The sequence below is a fragment of the Anopheles gambiae genome, chromosome 2 (genome assembly GCF_943734735.2).
Source record: "Anopheles gambiae chromosome 2, idAnoGambNW_F1_1, whole genome shotgun sequence".
NCBI lineage: Eukaryota > Metazoa > Arthropoda > Insecta > Diptera > Culicidae > Anopheles > Anopheles gambiae.
The window spans coordinates 57,075,622-57,094,938 of record NC_064601.1 but is presented as its reverse complement, the minus strand read 5'-3'; the positions used below and the strand labels follow the sequence as shown (position 1 = coordinate 57,094,938).

Here is a 19,317-nt window from a genome sequence, read left to right as displayed (position 1 = left end):
GTTATTGTGCCAAAGTAGATCAGGAAGGAAAAGAAAAAAAACGATTGTTGAATGAAATGTTGTACAAAGGTGTAACCGTTACGTAGCCACTTGTCTGTAGTCTATGTGCCCACTTTCTTCATTCAGCAATACAACTACTGCACGGTCTTGGCCTGTTGCAAGAGTGTCGAAAACTACACCACCAGACTACATTTTGATCTATCATTTTAAGCCTAAGGCGGAGAATGAAGCCTTTAATGTAGTCGGTGGCTCGAGAATTAAGGCTAAATGTTAAATTTACACGCTATGACCCTGCGCGGTCGCTTAGTTTTGATCCGCCTTAAACCTCCGGGAACTTCTACCAGCAACCTGGAGTCATTCGGATCGACTGCAAGGTTTAGTAGGTACAATAAAACATAAGCGCCTCCGAGGTCGGGTTTTAAAAATGTCTAAAACAGTTTTAGTTTAGTTTAGTGTCTATTGTTCGATGGACTATAGAGCCCTATCGAGTCAATTTTTTTAAAAATATACATTAGATAACGAACAGAACATTTATATATTGTTATTGTTGGACGCATTTTGAACACTTAAACGTGAAGTCTGTTTTGCTGAAGTCATTCCAGGCTCATAGATATCGTTAGCTGAATTTAGTAGACGGCACATACAAAGAAGGGGGTTGCGAGAGCCAAAGGTTGTTCGAGGTTCGGCGACTGCCAGCATTGACCGGCGACGGAGTATTCTGGCAGGAACATAGAGGTGAATCCTTCAAAGCAGCTCAGGACAGTCGATGGTTCCGTTTAAGATTCCCGTGATAAATGTCAGTGTGGCGTGCTCAACACGTTCAGCGAGGGACGGGAACCCAAGCAGCAAACACCTAGTTCTACAGTCGAGACGACGCGGCCAATCACGAAGGGCGAAGCGCGTTGCCTTCCGTTTGATGGACTCTAGCCGCGCAAGTACCCTATTAAATGAGGCCCACCAAACAATGCTAGCGTATTCCATCAGTAATCTGATAAGTACGCGATACAGTGGCTGGTATTATTGAATCCGTTCGTAGCGGTGGCGTACATCCCGACACTCATTTTTCTACCGTACTAGATGATTGCTACAGTTATTCACCGCGGTGTTGTAGGACAGGGCTCAAGAAATGTGTTGCCATCCCTAGAATTTAATGTGAGCGCCGTACGTTCCCGCTTCGAACGGATTCAATAATACCAGCCAGTGTCATGAAACACATAGAATCACGATACTCGCGCGTCATGTTTATGATCAAGCCAAGTAGCCGATTGCCACTAGCGACTACTTGGTTCATCTGTTCTTCGAAGGAGAATTTAGTATCCAGGAGGACTCCTAGGGCCTTTACACAGTTCACTCTTTCAAGGTTATGACCTTCAAGCGTATAATTAAATAGCGCTGGAGCTCTTGAACGGCTGAATGAGATTACGGCGCATTAATCAATACAGACGCTTAGTGCGTTACGCTTGCACCATGATACAAACTCAGTCACGCTGGCTTGAAGTTGAAGATGGTCCTTGGGCTCACGGATTTGGCATTATATTTTGCATCATCTGCGTAGAGTAGACAACTATTATCCGGGAGTACCGTGCACAAGTCGTTTATGTAGAGCAGAAACAACAGAGGCCCCAGGTTGCTGCCCTGCTGTACGCGGGAAGAGCCGACAATAGATTTAGACAGGTGGGAGCTTAATCTAACTGCTGATGATCGACCACATAGATACGATTTCATCCATTTAACCAAAGGGTGTGATAATCCGAGTCGATCAAGTTTTACCAGAAGAATATTGTGGGACACGCTATCAAAAGCCGCCTTAATATCCATGTAAATGGCATCAACTTGCATACCATCATCAATAAACTTATAACAGTCGCTAACGAATTGCATCAGATTTGTCGTAGTTGATCTCTTGGGCATAAATCCGTATTGGTTAATGCCGATGTATTTGCCGGCAGATGCTATTACTGGTTGATAGATGAGGAGCTCGAACACTTTGGCGCAGGCAGCCTCGCAGTAGTAGCAGGCAGTAATACCTCGATAGCTCAATGCTTCGTTTTTGCAACCCTTTTTGTGGATGGGTGTTAACCACAAGACCTTCCACAGCGATGAAAACGTTCCTTGTGCGCAGAGATTCGTAAAAAATCTCAGTCAAAACAGGAGCTACCGATAGAGCACAACGCTTGAGAATTGTCGCTGGGATACCATCTGAACCCTCGGAGTAAGACGACTTGAGACGCTCGATTTTTGGGTAACCAGGGTGTCGGTGACGACAGGTAGAGTTACATGAATTGCATCTACAGAAGTATTCACGAGTCCAGAGACAACAGCCTCCGGATGTGTGATGTGTGAAATGAAGCTATCCTCGAAACGCGTGGCGAACAACTATCATTTTCCTAAGATTGGTGTTCAAAAATACATCATTAATACAAGAACAGGATTACAGTACAGTAAGATACTTCATTAAGTAAATCATTAATTTCATATTGTCCATTTTGATCATTTTGCTGGCAGTTTTTACAGTCTGTTTGATGTATGTTACAAACAAAGTAGGCATTGGAGAAGTATAGAATATGGTTTCGACTGGCTCACAAATTTTTATTTTTCTCTCAAGTGATTGTATTATTTATAGTGAAATTGGTGATATTTGACACCAGCATTGTCGTTTTGTGTATCGACATATGCATTGTTGTGTTCTGATCAAGTTATAAATGAATATTCAGCAAAATCAAAAGTGTATTATTGTTTCAAGTTTCGGCAGGAGCCCAAAGCTCCTTGACAAATTGATCTGTCTCAAATCAACATTTACCGTGTACTTATTTTCGGAAGCATTTAAAGTGAATAATTACTTGTGTTTCGTGATTTTAAAATTCCAAACAAGTTACAATAAATTCTACTTTTAAATTGACATTTTCATTTTCCGTTTTATGTTCATTCATCTACTATTATGTCCTCTATTACCTACATGTCCTCTTACTTCTACATAATTTTTCATAAAAACCACACATTCATTGTTTTCCTGCTCTGGTTCTCTTAATTACGAAACATAACGAACTATGGACTAACAGTAAATCTGCGCAATCTGCTAAATTATAATATCAGTATATCATATTTAACCTTTATATATCAAGACTAACTGCGGAAAGAACGGTACATGACTTAATATAAGAAGAAAAAATACATTGCATGTGCTACCATCAAACAAGACTGCGTAAAAATGTTTTCATCATATTAAAACTTGAACTGAAATCGACATTATTTCCTAAAACACAATAAACATTAACCATTTTACCCAAAGGATCATTACTTCCAAAAGTTGTTGATCTGAAGTCCGTGCTCAAAAGAGCCCTGGGTCTCAAAACCCTACTAGGTGCCTGAAAGTTTACCTTTTCAAGAACTGACGGGGCGTCGATAGAACCGCAAAAAAGGTAGTGAAAAATAGGCACTGTGCCGCCATTCTCCTATGTTCAAGAGGCTCAAGTCTACATAAAAGACACCTAAATGTGTTTAAAATTTTCCACGGTTTTACGAGAAAAAGAGAAATGTTAATTTGCTATGAGCCTGAAATCTTAGTAGCAGAATGACTGTTGCGTTTTAATATCCAAATACAGTTCACGGTCGGTAATCCACACTTGGCTGAGAGCGGAATATCAAATGACGTATTAATGTGTTTTAAGCGTCTTATTTTTGATTGGTTCCATGAGTAAATTATAATATATAATATATTTTAGTGTTTTACAAAGAAAGTACATAATTTAAAAAGTATAAAGGTTAAATGTTTTTAATTTTAATAGGAAAAATATTTCCGTTAAAAGTATTTGGACTGTATTTCGAAATAGAAAAATATCCATTTTCAAACTTTTTTTTTTAAATTTTACCTTACCTTTATAAGCCTTAGTTGAGCCGTATTTAACTCATCTATAAAATACTAAAGATACATTCAACATTATGTTCAATTTTTTCTGATATTAGTGATTTGTTCAACCTTCCGCTTCCTGCTCTTTGGACAGTGCTTCTTGGAGAGTATGACCGACGTTCCGAATCTGGTTTTGAGCAACGCATACCAGTAGATAAAATAATTTTACACGAAAAATATCAAAACTTCAAGCACGATCTTGGTAAGTGCATCACTTCATGTACCATAATTTGTGTGAAATGTAATTAGTTCAATTTAACAACATTCGCAATTAAACGTTGTACTGTTTTTTTTAGTATTGCTCAAATTGGGAAAGTCGGCTAACACATCCCCAAACTCACGAATAAGAAAAATATGTCTTCCGTTTGCTGACTTTACGGTTAATAGCATGCCATATGATGTACGACCAACTCAACAACTAAAACAGGATGCCAATTACAAACCGGGATATTACTTCGACGTGGAACAGAGTGACGAATTAGAAACAGACTCTTTGTCACTAGACGAAGAATCAGATGCCGTTTCAGGGCCGGTCCCATTCAGGGATGACAATTTTTTGAGACACTTCAAAAAATTGTTTCAAGACGCATCCTCTGATGACCGAGTTGTACATTCACGGACAGCAAAATACCTGATCAATCAATTGGTAGCGGGGCGGCTGCGATCTCATTTAACCAATCGAACGAGTTCAGATTTAGCAAATGATCAAACGGTGCTGAAGACATCAAACAATGCATTATCGGGTCGATTAACTGAGTCTAGAAGGTCTTCTAGGCGTCTTTTCTCCGTAGATATGTTCAAAGTAGACAATACCCGTTCGCGGGTAGACAAGAATGGAAAACGATGGATCAACCACCAATTTTCAGGGAACTTCCTCTTTGTGAAAAATGTACCACCCAACCGGCATCATCACCGAGAGAATATCAACAGCAAATTCGGCAACAATAGACGACGAAACGATAAATTTTCTCATGCTCCAGTTTTCTATCGCAAAGATCCTAACTACCGATCTGAGGACGCTATCAATCCCATGCCTCCTGAAGGCAATATTCCGTTCGAAGATTTCGCTTCTGTTGCTCAAACAGATCATGGATCTCCTACAAATGCATTGCCTGATACATCACAGTATGTGGATTGCTTGGCAACAGGTTGGGGGAAATCTACAATCGATGATGAACTAACAGATGTGTTATTGCAAACACGGGCACCAATTCAAAGCACTAAGAAGTAATTACCCTGATCTTATATCTTTAACAAACTCAAAATTATGTTGATTTTTATATTATTTAACATATAATGCATTTCAATAGGTGTGAAGAAGCTTATGGAGATTTTATCAAACTACATCGTGGTCATCTTTGCGCTGGAAACCTAGATGGAGCTGGCGGAACATGTGTGGTATGTATACGTTTAACAAAAACTGAATTGCATTTGCGTTGAATTAAGGATCAGCATTTGTTAAACTTACTGGAGACTTCACATGGGAAATAATTTAATAAAACTTACTTTTTATAGGTAGTCAGTTAGTAATCGTCATTGGTAAAGATATAAAAAATGACATTATTTTCTTCATTTTCATCCATAGGGAGACTCTGGAGGTCCATTACAATGTCGTATCAGCAAGCGAGGTCCGTGGGTACTGGTTGGAATAACATCATTTGGATCCGGATGCGCGTTCAAAAATTATCCTGATGTATACACAAAAATTTCATTCTACCGTCAATGGATAGTCGACACTATCCAAAACAATTAAACTGCGCACTTTTAAATTTAAATGTAAAGAAGCAAATCGATTGTGATATTATTTTAGATACGTTATGATGTAGATTGGTGTAAATTGAGAGATTCATAAGTTCATAATAATCTAATATATAAATTCAACAGAAAACCATTTAGTGCAACGTACAAATTGTTAATTTTTTAACAACTCGCCCCTTAGAGCTAAAAAAACTTAGCTGGAAATTTCATACCGTCGTTCTCTTCCAAATTAAGTTGTCATTATATACATTGATGAACTTACCATAATATGACCATTATTTTCTCGACAAATTTCCCGTATATATCGCTAACATTATTAATAGACTTGAGACTTTCACAATGCTGGAAATCACATACGCATTTTGTTCTTAAACACAACTTTTCTCTGGATTTACTGGCTGCAAAAAAATAAAAAATAAACTCGACTTTCGCATTAATACACAATTTAGCGTCTAGCTGCATTTTGCGATACTCGCTACTTAATAATTTGCGATTCAAATTATTAGAATTTGTGAAATAGCTCCTTACATTTTTCTCACCTTATACTATTATTTTATCGAATATACATTCTTCTTAATTTCATAAAAAATCGCTTGTTTCATATGATCTATTTCAAGAATTTTTTTGCTACTTTTGAAAACGAAAACGAAAAATGAAAAAGCCTGTTTATTATTTTTACGAGTGCGACGATAATACACTGTTGCTTTTTACAAGCACAGCGATAGTCAAAGAGCTTTTTCAGTCATCAATTTGTGTAATATAACATTACTTGTTCGTTAAGCATTTGTACGTTTTTTATAATATTTCTACTGTATTCTAAAACATCACCAACAATTTTAACGGGGGCAGGAGAAAGGGGTAATCAAGAAGCGATATTGCTCTTGCTTTATTTTTTTGACTGATCACACTTTTTTGTCCTCTGTTTTTAATCCTTAACCCTTTCACGACCAAGGGAAATATTTTTCCATCCACAAAAATCGTTTCCAATCGTTCATTTATAAGAAAAACAATACTTTTTAAACGAGACTTCAGAATTAAATGTATATCAAAGGTGGCAAATGTCTTCTTGAACGAATAAATAAAGAAGAACTGTAAAACAAATTTAACCAAAACCAAACAATTCCAGGGATGAGCTAGTAATATTTTGGAAGTATATTAGGTTTGAGTAAATCAAATAACTGTGTTTTATCACGTGTTTTTATTTGGATGGTTAGTATAATTGTATAGTATAATTATGATCATTACAGAATAAACTGCAGAATATTAGTACAACTAGTTAATTTGACCCAGTAACAGGATTAGGCAATGTAATTTTGGAGATAATTAATAGATTCAGAATTCAGGCACAGGATTCAGGCACAGGCTAGGTTGTTTGTAAAAACAACGCAAATCCCAAGTGCCTCTTATCTAAACTGTCGCTACTGAAGATTCAAATCGCTGCTGAAAATTCTTACAAGGTTTCCCAAGATTTATTGGTTGGTTCCCATATTTTTTTGGTGTGTTCTTACGATTCTTTTCCGATTACCAGAATTTTTTGGTTCAATTGTATTGAGATCCAATCGGACGATACCAATAAATTATGGGAACGAACCAAAAATCTATGGAATATGATGAATAAGTCATGAGACGAGCCCACAAAATTATGGGAACTGACCAATAAATCGTGGGAAGCCCTGCATGAGTAACAGGTGGTTAAAGAGAGACCCTGGTTCCAACCTCAATAAATAAATAAATAAATAAATAACCTCATACAGATCCGTGTGATGTTGTTAAACCCATGTCGTTCCTGGAACTTTTACATAACCCGCACCAAAGCAGAAACTGTTTCCAGATCTTAGAGTTGGCCAATCACTTACATAAGCCATTACATCTCGAACCCATACCTGCCATGGGCATGATCCTGTTCCCATACCGTTTCCATAACTATACCAGAAATATCACTGAACCCATGCCAGTCCTGGAACTGATTCCGAACTCATACTGTTACTGGAATGTGTTATCCAGATTGCTTATCCTTGTTGTAAATGATTTCGATACCGTGCCAATTCTGGAAAAGACCTGACCTGTCTCAGTCTAGATCCGTCAAGGAACTCTCGAGCCCAGTGATTTTCCGTTTTGTTTATAGATCAAGAGGCACACAGTATTGTTTTTACCATGTAACATGTGTAGAAATGTTGCCACGCCAGGTTCATACATCCGGACTTTCAGTGGCGGCAACGTAAAGTTGAACGCCTCATATTTTCAATTATCCTCTGAGTCTGCGGCATTTTGAATAGCTCTTCGAACATTACTTTGTTATCTGGAAAATCTCAGACAATCTCAGACATGCCTAAATATTAAAAAAGGCTTGAACCTATGAGGGCCCCTGAAACTCGGGAAATCTACATTCCTTAGCAAAATGACCACAACTTTGTTCGAAGCGGACTTGATCGTTCAGTCGGTCATACCAGTACGCTTGTAAACGTCAAAGTGAGAGGACGTGTTTTGACCAATTTGCAAGCTATCATGAGCAAGTTTCAGCGGTACAGAAGTAACACCTTCCGTATCGATTATTCGGAAGCCCCTATTAGACCAACGCTAGACGAAACAGCAGATTTTCTGTTTACCGTTCTTAAAACTGGTGCGGATGTCTAGATGGTGCAACGGAACACTGCACAAAGTGCAGTATATGTTACCATGCCAACACTCGAACGTGCATTGGCCATAGTGAACGCGCACAACGGGATTCACTTCGTCACGCACGAGGGAAAGCAGCACAAGATCGCAATCGAGATGGTGGATGATGCGACAGAGGTAAAAGTGCGCGATCTGCCACCAGGGATTCCCGACGCGGATGTTGTCGCTGAACTGGGCGGTTTTGTTGAGGTACTCACGATTGTTCCCGGCGTTTGGGGCTCAGAAACGCGGCTAGCTGGAATCCCGTCGGGTGTGCGCATAGTCCGCATTAAACTGGCTAAGCCCATACCATGTTGAGGCCGTATCACTGCATCACATCACGTATCACGGATCACATCATCACTGCAATGAGGCCGTACACCACGATCTCAGCTGCATCCAAAACAGTGTGTCACTTTCGGAACAACGAAAAATCATACGCTGGAGCCGTACGGCAGACTCCCACACCAACAGAAGTTACAACTTCACCATCAGTGGCAAGCACTAACACTAAAGGATGCGGACGTGGAGGAAAGGTAAGAATCACTACGCTTACTAATACAACACATCCCTCGTCAAGTGCTGCTCAAAACGCAGCTCCGCAACGTCCAGCAGGCGCATCAAAAATAGCTAACCGACTGGTGATCCCGATCGTGCCGGTTTCTAACGTTCGGCCGTCAAGCCCCAAACCTAACAAAATAGCCAAGGAAGAGCAACCCCAAGGAAAAGCGAATTTTAATGATTATGCTTCAAGCACTACGGTGGTTGCTATGCATGCTGCAGTTACGTCTGCCACAGCATCTGCCGCTGCTCCTGCCGCTGCCTCTTCCGACACTCCTGCCGCCGCTCCTGCCGCTGCTCCTGCCGCTGCTGCTGCTGTTGCTCCTGCCGCTGCTCCTGCCGCTGCACCTGCTGCTTCTGCTGCCGCTTCATCTGCTGCTTCTGCTGCCGCTGCCGCTGCTGATGCAACTGCTGCTTCTGCTGCCGCTGCTGATGCCACCGCTCTAGCCGCCACGGCACACAAACATATGAGAGTGGACTGCACGGCTAAAATGTTCAAAGTACCGCTCATAATTCCTTCCTCCTCCTTTCCCATCTGCTCCTTAGATGAACAGTTTGCAGTAAAACGCAAACAATTTTCGGAGACGGATAACGAGAGTGACGCCTCAAGATCATCCACACTTAGCTTTACGAGCGTGACCAAGCGTAAGCCTGGTCGGCCTCCCAAGGGGCTCACCACTACACAACCATGATCTTAATTTTGTCGCAATGGATACAAACAAATCATTAACCCTTCTATCTGCGGAATGCATGTGATCATGTTATACTCGCGGGCGATTTCAACTGTGTGTTGGAATCGAAGGATGTGACGGGCGCGATAAATTTCAGCCTTTCTTTGCGAAACGCGGTAAATAACATGGGTTTGTGTGACAGCTGGGAGGCTCTCCGAGGATACGCGGTAGAGTTTTCTTATGTCACCAGTGGTTCTGGATCACGTATCGATCGGTGTTATGTTTCTTCCTCACTGAAAACAAAGTTAAAAGTGTCCGGTATGCATGTCCTTTCCTTTTCAAAAAAAATTGATTCCGTCGTACGACGAAATCGCACGTCCGACGTTATCTGTCAAATTTCATATAAAATGTTGACAGGCCTTCCGATAAAATCACATCCGATGGAGCACAGACACGGGCCTAACGTAGATTACAAGCTTCTGTCGCGGATTGTCAAACACAGAATCGATGGCATCATCGGTAGGTGGGAGATAATCTCGACAGCGCAAAAGTGTTGTAATAAACTATGCAACATTTTTCAGGCTGTTCTTTCCGTTAAGGAGAGGGTGATAGATTTGCAGAGGAAACGAAAGTGATCTCGTCAATAGAGACTTTCTCTTCAACAATATGCTCTCTTGGGGTTTCAATTCGGGACTAGTGGGGTTTTTGAGAACAATTGGTGAACGTTCCACCTCCCGTATCCTTATCAATGGAATCCTCTCTCCTTCTTTCCCGATCCTTCGTTCCGTCCGTCAGGGAGATCCTCTTTCCATGCACCTTTTTATCCTCTACCTTCAACCCCTCATCACAAGATTATAAAGTATTTGTTGCGATCAGGATAACCTGATCAATACATATGCCGACAACATCTCGGTGGTGACAACATTTCCCGACAAAATAGAGCGTGTGCGAGAACTCTTTGAGGCATTTGGCTGTGTCTCTGGAGCCCGTCTCAACGTGCAGAAAACCACAGCGCTCGACATAGGACTGACCACACCATCAAGGATATCTGTTCCGTGGCTGCATACCGTGGAAATATTGCGTCTGCTTGGTATATTATTTTCTAATAATATCCGTGACCGGTCTCGTAGTACCGGGTTTGAGCCGGTCTCGTAGTACAGTCGTAGACCGCGCCGCCATACGTAGGACTGACTATCCTGCAATGGAGGGAATCAATTAGTCACTGAAAGCCAAGCCCGCAAGTGGATACAGGCAGGCCTTGACCGGCATTGGTTGTTGAGCCAAAGAAGAAGAAGAAGAATATCCGTGACGATATGGGACACAATTGGGATGCCGTGATCCAGCACTTCGCCTCGTTAGTTTGGCTGCATCGCATGAGGAGTTTAAACATCGTGCAAAAAGTGCTACTCTTGAACACGTTTCTACTCCCCAAGCTATGGTACGTGACTTCAATATGTGGTGCTCGAGCATTAGACACGGCAAGAGTCTCCATCATAATAGGAGGATTTCTTTGGCATGGCAATGAAGGAATCCGAGTTCCACTACAGCAACTGGCTTCACCACGGAAGCGAGGTGGACTGAACCTGCACATACCAGGAATAACTGCATATGCCCTCTGGACAAACCGATACCGAGCAGAGTGCAGCTCCCTCAAATACAGCGAGCCTCATATCGTCCAAGCTGGTATTCCGCCGAATCTGGCCACCATTCCAACCTGGTATCCCTGCCTAAAAATCGTGGTAAGACAACTGGCATATATACCCGCTGAAAATGTCTCAAACTCCTCTTCAAGTAAACTTCGTCGCATGCGTGTGGACAAGCTATCAGATGCCAAAGTAGCACATGTAAATCAGCAACTTTGTTGGAGAATTTGGGATGATATTCAAAGTTTTGATTTATCAGCACAACAACGAGCCACACTTGTACATGCTGGCAAATGGTAAAGTCTAACATGGAGAGCTCTTGTTTCGGATGGGAAGAAGGGCTTCCAATCAATGTTCGTTTTGACCTCAAATGGAAAGTCTGGAACACAAATTTGCTTGCTGTAGAAGAGTGACGGTGGCTTGGGCACTGCTGCAGCAAGAAATTGTGGCTCCAGGAGGCCCCTATCTGTTCTCTTGTCACTTGTCACTCATAGCCAAGATCTATTAACACTCTAGGCGCTGTGTGGCTTTGGAATCACAGCTTTGTTCACTCCTCTTCTCTGTGATTGGTCTCTCAGCAACTCTCAGCAGAGCGCATTGCAGCGGGAAGAAAGAGAGAGCGCATATTGCAGAAGTGGCATCGTATGTGAGGATCGGAAAGAGAGTGAACGATCGTAAGCCAATGAAACGCTCTCATCGCTCTCTTATCTTGTACTGTTTTCTCTGCAGAAACCCAAGCGAGTCAACACGCTCGAAAGTAGCAAGGAAAGTAGAAATGAAGTAGCCTTCTACTTCCCTTCTACTTTTGTTGCTTAAAATCAGAAGAATGTAGAAACATGTGGGTTCCAGGAAAGAGCAAAAAATAAGTTCTTGAGTGTACACACACGCACACGCGACGACTCACGCTTACGTTCTTGTTCTATGCCCCTCCCCCTTCTCACTCACCCCACAGATCTATTTTTAGATCATCACACTTCCATCGACGGCGTTCGATGTGACGATGTGTGTCGTCGCGTGTGTGTTGTCGATTTGGTCAGAATAACTTTTTCTTCACACCAAATCTCTGACATGGAGCGTCGGCGTACCGATTGAACCATCGCGACTTTGATCAGTGCGCGTGGTTAAAACGACCTTTTGTATTGTGTTGTACGTAGCGTGCGCGCCAAAATTTTAAGAGTGCGCGGAGAGTGAATGTGGTTTTTGGGGGTGGGGGAATGAGATACAGAGACAAATTTCGCTGCACATTAACACATACATTCTCACTGCACGGGTTGAACTGCGAATGCTCAGTTCTGAGAGAATATACTCGAGCGCTCGCGCATGAGTGCAAGCAAGCGCGGTATAAAGGATAGAGCGAGACAAACGATTATTTTGCTCCAAGCTTTCTACTTTTGTCCTGTTGGGAAGCTGATGCAAAATGCCAGCGCCCAGAGTGTTAAGGAGAATAGGTCGATGCAAAGCCCGTTGCTAGGTTGCCATTTTCAGCTCGCTTTTGACAGTTTCATGAAAAAGTGTTTACAAAAAAACGGCTAATAGTTAACGTGGAAAAGTGGACGAATTTTCTATTAGGAAAATTATATTGGTTAAATTTCTTGCGATCAATCACTTCTGGAGAATAAAGGAGAAGTAATTGCAGTCTACTCTGTATACAGATAACCATTCCGTGGCCACGAATCACTACCGTTTGCAACGGTCTTGCTGGAAGAACGAAAAGTTTAACAGGCATAATACAGCACAGTACATGTTCTAACTGGGTAACAGAAGTCCTATTTACTTTCATTTAAACACTGAGAGTAGAATGAAACATCGAATCGGCACACACAAATACAATATGCATACCGTCTTAATCCAGCATACCGTCGTGCGTTAATCACTTCATTCCTACTGGCGTATGAAAATGTTTCTCTGCTTGATGGAATGTCGGTAAACGGTCTGCTGCAATTATCTGGCATAAAAAATATACGCGGAAGACAATTGGACCTTCTATTTGCCAATGCTGCCTTCTTGGAGCGCTGCTCCCCCGTCATAGTTTCGCCTGTTCCACTCGTCGCGCTAGACAATCATCATCCTGCTCTTGAGACAAGTGTGCTCCTTGCGCACTCTCGCCCTGCATCCTCTCAACGAATACCTACGGCTCGTACGTTCAATTTTAGGAAGCTGGACTACCAAAAGCTTCATCGTATTTTAGCTGATACCGATTGGTCCTTTATTGGTGCTGACTGTGACATAAATCATGCTGTAGCTGCGTTTACTAATGTAATCACTTCCGCCTTCCCTTCCTGCTGTCCTCTCCTTAAGCCCGCTCCTAATCCTAAGTGGTCGAACAGAACTTTCTTCTTCTTTCTCTTCTTTTTTGGCTCAACAACCGATGTCGGTCAAGGCCTGCCTGTACCCACTTGTGGGCTTTGGCTTTCAGTGACTAATTGATTCCACCCCCCATAGCAGGATAGTCAGTCCTACGTATGGCGGCGCGGTCTATTTGGGGATTGAACCCATGACGGGCATGTTGTTAAGTCGTTCGAGTTGACGACTGTACTACGAGACCGGCGAACAGAACTTTACGTCTATTAAAATCCGAAAAAAACCGCGCTCAACGCGCCTACCGTTTAAATAATACTTTACACAATCTTTGTGTATATAAATATGCGGCTAAGGCTTATCGTCTTCTTAATCGCCATCTGTATCGTCGCTACATCCGGCGTCTTCAAATGCGCTTCTCTATTGATCCTGGGTCATTCTTTCGTTTTGCGAACTCTAGGCGAGGCTCTGCTAGCCTTCCATCCACCCTGTTTCTTGATCTGTCCTCTGCTACGTCCAATCCTGATATATGTAACCTGTTTGCCAAACATTTATCTAGTGTATTTGTCGATCCCAGTTCTTTTAAGGTTCCTTTGGACGTAGGCTTGTCTTACACGCCCTCTGATGTGATATCATGTAATTAAGTCGTTGTAAGCGAAAGTCTAGTAAAATCCGCTTTATCCAAACTTAAAACTTCGTTTTCACCAGGCCCCGATGGCATCCCTGCCTGTGTTTTGAAAAAATGTGGCAATACCCTCACTCCTATTCTTACTCGTCTTTTTTCTCGCTCGCTTAGTGCAGGGATTTTTCCTAGTCAATGGAAACTAGCTTGGCTTGTTCCCATTTATAAGAAAGGTGATTGCACACTAGCATCTAACTACAGAGGCATTTCTATTATTTTTGCGTGTTCTAAAATCCTCGAGTCAATTGTCCATTTACACCTGTTCTCACTTTCCTCTGAATCGTTTTCCGGTTGCTATGGATCACAATCCATGAGAATGGATCGCAATCAACTACGTCTGAATCGTTGTGAGCTACGTTTGGATCGTTTTCAGCTACGTTTGGATCGCTCTCAGCTACCTTTGGATTTTGCGGTAGCTCGCGCAAATTTCATTGCAGCGCAACCGTTTATTCAGTGACCGCGGGACACATTTGCATTCCAAGGAAAGAATTAAATAATTAATGCATTCAATTGTAAAATCTAATCACTTTTTTATGTGAAGCTTACATCACCATTCATACTTTATTGATTATTTGACCAAACTTTTCCAAACAAACATGCACAATCTTCTTCTTTTTGACGAGACGACCTACGTAGTCATTCAGTACTGTTTAGGCTTTCGAGATTTAGCCGGATATTCCTTCTTTGCTATGGAGGGACGGTCTGGTTGGGAATCTATTCTGATGCATAGAAGCCGATAAATTTGTCAAATGTTATTCATTGCTTAAAAATGGGGTTTCAGAATTCAATGAGAAGATCTCAATTTTGTTCAAACATAGAATAATATGAAATTGTTGCTTTTCATATCGTCTGTTATGATGTGAATCGTGAGGTACGCCAAGCGGTTACTAAAAAAACTATGCGCCGCAACGAAATTTGCGCGAGCTCACGTAAAATCCAAAGGTAGCTGAGAGCGATCCAAACGTAGCTGAAAACGATCCAAACGTAGCTGAAAACGATTCAGACGTAGTTGATTGCGATCCATTCTCATGGATTGCGATCCATAGCAACCGGATAACGATTCAGAGGAAAGTGAGAACAGGTGTATCTGTAATGCCTTGTGTAAAAAATTTTATTTCTACGGAACAACACGGCTTTATGCCCAATCGCACAGTGTCCACCAACCTAATGTGTTTTTGTCTTCTCTATATCACAACCTGTCTAGTGGTTAGCAAGTAGACACTGTCTATACCAGTGGCGCGTTTAACGGTAAGCAAAGTAAGCAATTGCGGGGGACCCCGTCAATGAGGGGCCCCGGAATCTTTAGTCCATTATCTATAACAGTTGAATATAACTCTGTATTAGCAAGGAAGGCCCCGTGGGTTATGGACGTTGGTGCCCCGCGCTAGACGAACCCTGTGTCCCAACCCCCCCCCCCCCCCCCCCCGGCAGCAACAAAATGTAAGTTGAAATGTTACATAATCAAAGACGGATGCCGAGTACCCCTCCCCCCCGTACAGAGGGCCTCAACCATGCTTACTGCTTAGGGCCCCTGACACTGTAAACCCGCTACTGGTCTATACCGATTTCAAAGCGGCATTTGACAGTATACCTCTATCATTACTTCTTGCTAAGCTTCGAAAATTAGGTTTCGGTGGCTCTATATTGCCGTGGTTCAACTCCTATCTTGAGAATCGTTCATATGTAGTTAAAATCTGTGGCTCTTTCTCTGAATGTTTTCTTAGCTCTTCGGGTGTCCCACAAGGTAGTGTCCTTAGTCCCTTACTGTTCATTCTCTTCCTCAATGACTGTACTTTGATCCTTCCTCCTAACGGCATCTTACTTTATGCGGATGACGTTAAAATTTTTCTTCCTGTATCTTCTACAGCTGATTGTCTAGTCCTTCAATCCTGGCTCTGTAAATTCTCTACATGGTGTACTTCTAACGGTTTAGTCGTGTGTCCTGAAAAATGTTCTGTCTTGTCTTTCTTCCGATCCTCTACAAGTATAACTCATGCTTATAGTGTCTGTGATGCCCCTATTCCCCGTGTGTCCTTGTCTAAGGATCTTGGCGTCTTCTTTGACCCGAGTCTCTCTTTCAAAGAGCACACGGACTATGTCATCAACAAGGCCAACAAAAGTCTTGGTTATATTTGTCGCATGTCCACTGAAATTCGTGATCCTTTTTGTCTTGAGTCCCTTTATTGTTGCTGGGTCCGTTCCGTACTAGAATATGCCTGTGTCATCTGGTCTCCTATCCAACTATCTCTGCTCCAAAGGATTGAGAGGATCCAGAGACGTTTTACAAGGATCGTATTTCGTAGGTCGCTCCGCTTCCTTCGTATTCCGCTTCCTTCGTATTCCGCTTCCTTCGTATGACGATAGATGCACCCTATTAGGCCTTACCAAGTTGGAGCACCGCCTCTCGGTCGCTCAGGCTTCTTTCGTTGCTGGCATATTGCTCAATACGACTGATACTCCTTCCCTTCTATCGCGCTTACATTGGTATGCACCTTGTCGCACCTTACGTTATCGTTTTCGTCTCCAGTTACGAGCAACTAATAAAATAAAATAAATAAATAAATAAATAAATAAATAGTCTGCGATTTCCAGAACTAGCAGGAGTTAGTCTGGGAATACGAATATGTATTCTTAGGTTGTTTGCTAACTACATTTTCCACATCGTTGATAACAACGATGATGAGATAGAGTCGTCCTTAAGTGTGCACTACTTTTGTAAATGTAAAGCTATATTAGAATTTTTTGTAAATATCTACCCTAGTAAATAGAAATTATTCTGTACACGCAAATACACCTGTTTCCATCTACGTTCGAATCTCGTGCCGTTTGCATCGAATCGCAAACCGCCTGCTTCGAATCGCATGCCACTACGATCGAATGCGTGCACCCATGGTTGAATCGCGTGCCAGTACGGTTGAATCGCGTTCCACTATGGTCGAATCATATGCCACTACGATCGAATTGTGTGCCGCTACCATTGCATTTCTGAAAGCAAGAGCATAGTAAACTGTTTGTTTACGTTTGCAAGCTATATCTTTCTTCGCCGACGGCATTTCGTTTGTAAAATAGTACTAATAAAAGGCAGTTATTCACTGATTACACGTAAAATCCTTGTTATCGACGAATATCCCCTGATGTTGATGGTAAAATCCTTAAGTTCAACTAATATTCGGTGTTCGTTGTTGATGCTAAAATCCTTGGTTTCAACCAATATTCGTGGGGTTTACCTATAATCAGAGAATAAATCCCATTTACACCTGTTTCCATCTACGTTCGAATCTCGTGCCGTTTGCATCGAATCGCAAACCGCCTGCTTCGAATCGCATGCCACTACGATCGAATGCGTGCAACCATGGTTGAATCGCGTGCCAGTACGGTCGAATCGCGTTCCACTATGGTCGAATCATATGCCACTACGATCGAATCGTGTGCCGCAACCATTGGATTTCTGAAAGCAAGAGCATAGTAAACGGTTTGTTTACGTTTGAAAGCTGTTTCTATCTTCACCGACGGTATTTAGCTAGTAAAATACTAATAAAAAGGGATTCTCTGATTACAGATAAATCACGAATATTGGTTTAAACCAGGGGCCTCCAAACTTTTCAGCCCGCGGGCCGCATTGCTTCAAAAATCACCATGTTGAGGGCCATTTGATGTTCCCTATAATTGATGAGTGAACGTTTAAATCTCATTTTTATAACAAAATACTAACGATACTTGAACAGATTCGTGTTACTAAAGCTTGATTTTTGTCTAAGAAATGTAAAAAAATACAATTTCTTTTGAAAAAGTCAAAATAACCTAATATTTATTCTAAATCTGGCAAAGTCATCGGGGCCGCATTTTAAGCACTTGAGGGCCGCATGCGGCCCGCGGGCCGTAGTTTGGAGCCCCTGGTTTAAACCATAGATTTTACCATCAACAACGAACACCGAATATTAGTTGAAAACATGGATTTTACCATCAACAAAGGACCATGGTTTGAACCAATATTCGTGATTTACCTATAATCAGAGAATTCCCTTTTATTAGTATTTTACAAACTAAATGCCGTCGGCGAAGAAAGAAACAGCTTTCAAACGTAAACAAACAGTTTACTATGCTCTTGCTTTCAGAAATCCAATGGTAGCGGCACACGATTCGATCGTAGTGGCATATGATTCGACCATAGTGGAACGCGATTCAACCGTACTGGCACGCGATTCAACCATGGGTGCACGCATTCGATCGTAGTGGCATGCGATCCGAAGCAGGCGGTTTGCGATTCGATGCAAATGGCACGAGATTCGAACGTAGATGGAAACAGGTGTATGTATTAGTATTTTACAAATGAAATGCCGTCGGCGAAGAAGGAAACAGCTTTCAAACGTAAACAAACAGTTTACTATGCTCTTGCTTTCAGAAATCCAATGGTAGCGGCACACGATTCGATCGAAGTGGCATATGATTCGACCAAAGTGGAACGTGATTCAACTGTACTGGCACGCTATTCAACTATAGTTGCACGCATTCAATCGTAGTGGCATGCGATTCGAAGCAGGCGGTTTGCGATTCGATGCAAACGGCACGAGATTCGAACGTAGATGGAAACAGGTGTAAATACATTAAAAAAATACAGGATACCTTTTATCCGGCTTTCCGTTTATCCGTGCTGTTGAAATACAAAGGTGACATTGCGTTGTGAGGAGGATATTTGAAAAAGCGGTGAAAAGAGCACATTATCGTAACAAAAAACACTATATTTCATGGCAAATTACAAATTTTCTCGTTGAGCAAACATGAAGGTAATAAAAACTGGGTTATTTTTATCAAAAAATAAGCGAATTTTCCACAACTTAATCAGGAATTGGGTACAAAATATATCATTTGACTCATTATCCGTGTTATTCGCATATCCGGGCGTGCCCAAATAACCAAGATACCGAAAATGCCACCAATTTCCTGTACTAAAAATCCAGTTGCATCGAACAAAGCCAAAAAACTGTCAGTTTGGTGGGTTAACCCTGTCACTGGCAACCAAAAATACAGGCGATCCCCGAGATACACGGTTATTGGGGACCGAAAACGGCCGCAAAATACCGCGTATCTCGAATTTCCGCGTAAGTCGAATCTCGTGATTTCCAGCCAAAATATCACAAATTT

The 19,317-nt window shown here is 41.8% G+C and overlaps 2 protein-coding genes across 6 annotated transcripts in view; both read left to right on the top strand.

Moving 5' to 3' along the window:
• Positions 1 to 7,443, top strand: part of LOC1275879 (trypsin) — a 36,302-nt gene extending 28,859 nt beyond the window's left edge. For all 5 annotated transcript variants that reach the window (XM_061644632.1, XM_061644633.1, XM_061644634.1 and 2 more), the window contains 4 exons: positions 3,964 to 4,109; positions 4,204 to 5,134; positions 5,218 to 5,305; positions 5,493 to 7,443. In XM_061644632.1, coding sequence (XP_061500616.1) covers positions 3,964 to 4,109; positions 4,204 to 5,134; positions 5,218 to 5,305; positions 5,493 to 5,660 — 1,333 coding nt within the window. In that variant the 3' untranslated portion in view covers positions 5,661 to 7,443. The remainder of the gene's footprint in view (positions 1 to 3,963; positions 4,110 to 4,203; positions 5,135 to 5,217; positions 5,306 to 5,492) is intronic.
• Positions 7,444 to 8,175: 732 nt separating this feature from the next.
• On the top strand, positions 8,176 to 10,209 carry LOC133391317 (testis-specific gene A8 protein-like). Its single transcript, XM_061644637.1, has one exon. It carries the CDS (start codon positions 8,632 to 8,634, stop codon positions 9,571 to 9,573), a length of 942 nt encoding a protein of 313 aa, XP_061500621.1. The 5' UTR covers positions 8,176 to 8,631; the 3' UTR covers positions 9,574 to 10,209.
• The last annotated feature ends 9,108 nt before the right edge of the window (positions 10,210 to 19,317 follow it).

Bases quoted from the DNA above. Each gene is read 5' to 3' on its own strand.
- LOC133391317 (XM_061644637.1), top strand. From the start codon at position 8,632: ATGTTGAGGCCGTATCACTGCATCACATCACGTATCACGGATCACATC.